This window comes from Chrysochloris asiatica, unplaced genomic scaffold (genome assembly GCF_000296735.1).
Source record: "Chrysochloris asiatica unplaced genomic scaffold, ChrAsi1.0 scaffold00178, whole genome shotgun sequence".
Lineage (NCBI taxonomy): Eukaryota > Metazoa > Chordata > Mammalia > Afrosoricida > Chrysochloridae > Chrysochloris > Chrysochloris asiatica.
The window spans coordinates 1,138,812-1,144,811 of NW_006408696.1; the positions used below are offsets into that span (position 1 = coordinate 1,138,812).

The 6,000-nt window shown below is 39.0% G+C and overlaps 1 protein-coding gene across 1 annotated transcript in view; it reads left to right on the top strand.

The window, feature by feature from the left end:
* Positions 1-6,000, top strand: part of ITGAX (integrin, alpha X (complement component 3 receptor 4 subunit)) — a gene marked incomplete at its 5' end in the record, with an annotated part of 29,052 nt that extends 23,052 nt beyond the window's left edge. The window contains 4 exon segments of the mRNA XM_006871986.1: positions 111-224; positions 340-441; positions 4,008-4,118; positions 5,902-6,000. Of these exon segments, the coding sequence (XP_006872048.1) occupies positions 111-224; positions 340-441; positions 4,008-4,118; positions 5,902-6,000 (426 nt within the window).

A 6,000-nucleotide genomic window follows, 5' to 3' on the forward strand; every position in this document is an offset into this window, starting at 1 on the left:
TGGTCTTCTTGCATTCAGATATGGCTGTTCCTCTCAAATCAGACAGTTTAATACTGTCTTCTCCCTTCAAGTCCACCTTTCTCTATTTGGTTTTGCTTCTCTGTCCCTAGGACTGTGCCATTGCTACCTGCCAGAGGTTTCATTGTGATGTCCCCTCCTTTGACATCCAAAAGGAAATTGACTTCATCCTCCAGGGCAACCTCAGCTTTGGCTGGGTCAGCCAGGTATGTAAGGCCCAACAGCAGAGCCCCTCCCTAGATTCATGTGGTACCTGATGTGTCTGTGCCCACGCTGACATACCTAGAGCCAACTCTTCATCTTTACCTCTTTCTTTTGCAGACACAGCAGAAGAAGATATTAGTCATGAGTATGGCTGAAATCACATTCAACACATCTATATATTCCCAGATTCCAGGACAGGAAACATTTATGAGAGCCCAGGTACTTATTGTGTGGTAGGCAGTGGGCAGGTTGGTGAAAGGGCTCTGGATCCCAAATACACAATGGGAGTGTGGGGATTAACAGGCCTGGAGGAAGGAAGATGAAGGTCTTGAGTCCGTGGGCGCTTTTGCATCTTGTTCATTGAAACAACCTTCATCTGTTAGTTTGTCATATTGTGGTGGTTTGTGTGTTGCCATGATATTGGAGCTCTGGTAGTATAGTGGTTACGAATTGGGCTGCTAACCTCAAGGTCAGCAGTTCGAAACTACCAGTGGTTCCACAGGAGAAAGATGAGGCGTTCTGCTCCCGTAAATATTTACAGCCTCGGAAACTCTGTGCAGGGTCACTATGAGTCGGAACCAACTCCACGGTACTTGCCAGCAACAACAACATGATATTGGAAGCTATGTCATTGGTATTTTAAATACCAGCAGGGTCACTGTCACCTTTGGTGGACAGCTTTCAGTTGAGCTTCTACTAAGACCAGGAAGACGGAGAGGTGGATCAATTCTGAATTGTTAGCTACTGAAAACCTTATGACTGACAACAGAACACTATCTGACATAGTGCCAGATAGAGGATGAGCATCTCAGGTTGGAAGACATTCAAAATATGATGCTGTTGAGCTTCCTCCTCAAAGTACAGTTGACCTTAATGATGTGGTTGGAGCAAAGCTTTTAGAACCTTCATTTGATGATGGGGATCAACTCAAAATGAGAAAAAAATGCTGTGAATGTTCATTAATAATTGGAACATGAAATGTATAAAGTATAAATCTAGAAAAATTGGAAGTTGTAAAAATGAAATGGAATACATAAAGATTGATATTCTAGGCATTAGTAAGCTGAAATGGACAGGTACCGGCCATTTTGAATCAGCCAATCCTATGGTTTATTGTACAGGGAATGACAAATTCAAGAGGAATGGTGTTGCAGTCATTGTCAAAAAGAGCATCTCAAGCATTTGAAATTACATTTCAAGTATTTGAAGTATAATGCTGTCTGTGGTAGGATAAAATCCATACGCCTGTAAGGAAGACCAATTAATACCACTATTATTCAAATTTATACACCAACCACTAAAACTAGGGGTGATAAAGTTGGAGAATCCTACTCAAAGTAAGTTAACAACAACAAACTAACTTCTTCAATCTGAAATTAATCAAACATGAAATCAATATGCACTGATAATTACTAGTATTGGAATATGAAAGTTGGGAACAAAGAGGAAGGATCTTTAGTTGGAAAAGATGGCTTTGGTGATAGAAACACTGGAGATCACATGAGAGAATTTTGTAAGACCAATGACTTCTTCATTGCAAATATCTTTTAGCAACATAAACAGTAACTATACACATGTACCTCACCATATGGAATACACAGGAATCAAAGTGATTGCATCTGTGAGAAGAGATGGTGGAAAAGCTCAGTATCATCAGCCAAAACACATCCCAGGACTTACTGTGGGACAGACCATCAATTGCTCATATGCAAGCTCAGGCTGAGGCTGAAAAATGAAAACAAGTCCATGAAATCCAAAATACAACCTAGACTATATACCCCCTGAATTTAGAGACTATCTCAAAAACAGATTTGACATAGTTGACACTAATGATCAAAGACCAGAAGAGTTATGGTATGACATTAGGAACACCATATAGGATGAAAGCAAAAGGTACTAAAAAGACAGGAAAGAAAGAAAAGACATAAAATGGATGTCAGAAGCTAAAATGAGGAAGTAAAAGAGCTAGACAGAAAATTTCAAATGGCAGCTTGAGAAGACAAAGTAAGGTATTATAATGAGATGTACAAAGACTTGGAGTCCAGTGTTTCTCAAGCTGAAAGAACTGAAGAAAAAATTCAGGCTTCAGCATGCAATACTGAAAGATTATATGGGCAAAATGTTAAATGATGCAGGCATCATCAAAAGGGGATGGTACAGAGTCAGTGTACCAAAGGCATTGGTTGATGTTCAACCATTTCAAGAAGTACCATATGATCAAGAACTGATGGTTACTCTGAAGGCATTCATGAAAAACAAAGCTTCAGGAATTGATAGACTAAAAATTGACATGCTTCAAAAACTGATGTAGTTCTGGAGGCATGCACTCATTTGTGCCAAGAAATGTAAAGACAGCTACCTGGCTAATGGATTGGGAGAGAACCATATTTGTGCCCAAGATAAATAAAAAATGGTTGCAGCGATACATTGACAGGAGCTGCCAGAAATTCAAGTAGGATTCAGAAGAGGACACATAACAAGAGATATCATTGCTGATGTCAGATGGATATCGACTGAAAGCAAAGAGTACCAGAAGGTTGTCTGCTTGTGCTTTACTGACTATGCAAAGACATTCGATTGTGTGTATCATAACACACTAAAGTAACATTATAAAGAATGGGTATTCTAGAACACTTATCTGTGCTTATGAGGACCCTGTACATAGAGTCTGAGGCAGTTGTTCAAACACAACAAGGAGACACTGAATGGTTTAAAATCAGGAAAGGTGTGCACTAGGTTGTATCCTTTCACCGTACTCACTCAATATGTATTCTGAGCAAATAATCCAATTCAAGATGCTGAGTTATATGAAGAAGAATGTGTAATTGGGACTAGAAGAGGACTCATTAACAACCTGCAATATGCAGATAATACAATTTTGCTTGCTGGACGTGAAAAGGACTTGAAATACTTACTAATGAAGACCAAGGACTACAGCCTTCAGTATGGGTTGCACCTCAATGTAAAGAAAGCAAAAGTTCTCAAAATGGGACCAATAAATAATATCATGATAAATGGAAAAAAGCTTGAAATTGCCAAAAAAAATTATGGGGTCCACAATCAATGTTCATGGAAGCAACAGCCAAGAAATCAAGTGACGTATTGCTGTCAGTAAATTTGCTACAAAAGACCTCTTTAAATTGTCAAAAAGCAAAAATACTAGCTTGAGGACTAAGCTGCCCCTGACCCAAGCTATGGTGTTTTCAATCACCTCATGTGCATGTGAAAGTTAGACAATAAATAAGGAAGACCATAAAAGAACTAATGAATTTGAATTAAGGTGTTGGAGAATAAAATTGTGGGGGTTCTAGAAAGTACTATGGACTGCCAGAAGAACAAAGAAGTCTATCTTGGAAGAAGTACAGCCAGAATGTTCCTTAGAAGTGAGGAAGGTAAGACTTTGTCTCTCGTACTTTGGACATGTTGTCAGGAGAGACCAATCCTTGGAGATGGACATCATGCTTGGTAAAGTGAAAGGGTCAGTGAAAAAGAGCAAGATCCCTAACGAGATGGATTGATACAGTGGTGGCGACAATGGGATCAAACAACAATTGTGAGGATGACAATGTTTTGTTCTTAGAATCATGTGAACAAAATAATGCACACAGGGTCACTATGAGTCAGAACTGCTTGATGATACTTGAGAGCTACAACATTGAAGCAGGATTGTGAAAGGAGAGGAACAAACTGGGAATTGGCAGAAGGAAGGAACATATTGCAGGGGTGTGGGGGATCTGGGATCACACGAGTCCTGCTGCATTCTAATGGCGTCATCTTCATTTCAGACGGAGACATTACTGGAGAAGCAGGACGTCTATAACCCCAGCACTGTCATCGTGGGCAGCTCTGTGGGAGGTCTGTTGCTGTTGGCTCTTATTACGGCTGTGCTATACAAGGTGAGTGTTTTGTTCTACTCTTGACACCACCAGAATCGGATCCCACTCTTTCTACAGTGTAGGCAAGCACTCACTTTGGAGTTAGGCAAGACTGGGTACCCATCCTTGTCGCTGTTGCTTATTGTAAGAGACCCCCTTCCCATCTATGACACCACCAGTGATTAATTCTTCCCCACGTTTTTATCTTCCTATGCAAAATTCTCAGACATGCACTAATCTCTCCCTTACTTTTCCATTCTTCTCTACCTGTTTCTATATTTCCTTTGATAACAGATTATAACACAAAAAACCACAGGCCTGGGTTGGAATGTTCACACCACTTGGTGTGAGTCTTGCTCTACTCTGGGTCTTGGATTCTTTTTTTTTTTTTTTTTCTTCTCACAGCATTATATCATTTTTATTATAACAAAGAAACTAGTGAACCACATGGAATATGTATGTATCCCCCCAGTGATATTCATCTATGTCTCAGTAACATTTTAAGTGTGCGGTAAAGGTTCTATTTAAGCAGTCTAGTCTTCAATTTAGCTTCTTGAAAAAAAGAAAAATAATAAAATATAGTTTCAGAGAAATCACTAGAAATAAGGCTCTTAAACTTCATTTAAAACAGTACATTGCATCTCCCCACAAACACACTCAAATACGATCATATAGTGAACTGCAATTATTTCAGAATTATCTTTCTATTGCTCAGCACATAATCTAACCTGAACATAATGAACATGCTAACCAAAATACCTAAGTAACTCAATTTATTATGCAGACCAAACTATACCAAGGGCTAAAGCTTCAAAAGTTTTCAGAATAAGAAAGAAAGCCACACTGTAATAGCAATCTTGACCAATTTTCAATTATACAAGTAGAATACGGTTTCCACTTAGTTATAAAGAGTTAATTAATTATAAAGAGTCCCCAAAATGAATGATTATGGGAAATGAGATAAAATATTACGTAAAGCTAGAAAATAAGAATTAAATGTTAGCCATTACTGTTTAATCCTTTCACGTTATATTTTGAATTGTCAAAACACATCATAGATAGAGACATCTTATATTTGGAAAAATGAACATATGAATACTGTTACATGCCATTCAAGCTGTTGGCTTAGCTCAGGTGACCGTTCTTAGCATTCCCTAGCTCCTTGGCAATCATTGTTGTTGATTGTAGTGACATCTATTGGCAAGGCAGAGATCAACTACAGATTTCATAACAATATAAAAGTAACCAAAAATTTAAACCAAATACACTACTAGTATTGTTGTTTAGTGCCATCTCTATTCATAGCAAAATGGGATAGAAGCAACATTTGCTGTTTAGTGCCATCGAGTGGACACTGACACATAGTGATCCTGTATAGGGTTTCTGAGGAGCAGGTAGTAGGTTTGAACTGCCAACCTTGTGGTTAACAGTCCCATGCTGCTCCTACAGCACCACACCAGAAGTCCAGGAGCAACACTAGTTGCTCAGTAAGTCCTTTTTAGTAATTCTACATCACATTACATTGGCATGGTGCATAAAGCAAGGCAATGGAAGAGAGAGCCCTCAATGTGACCCTAACCACTGACAGAGACCTGGATTCTAGTGCTGTGGATCGTGGATTCTTAATCTGGAGGTAATCCTACCCAGCTCAAAGAATTATGGTAAATTTTAAATGACATAATGTGTATAAAGTTTCTAGCACAGTATGTCGAACATCGTGAGGGCTCCAGAAATACTGGCCAACCCCAATCATCTCTTATCCTCTCTTTCACTGGATATTCTGATTTTCATCTTCTTCCTACAGGTTGGCTTCTTCAAACGCCAGTACAAGGAAAAGATGAAGGAAGACAATGAAGAGACAACTCCAGAAAGGGAGACATCAGACTCCCCAGATGCCCAATAA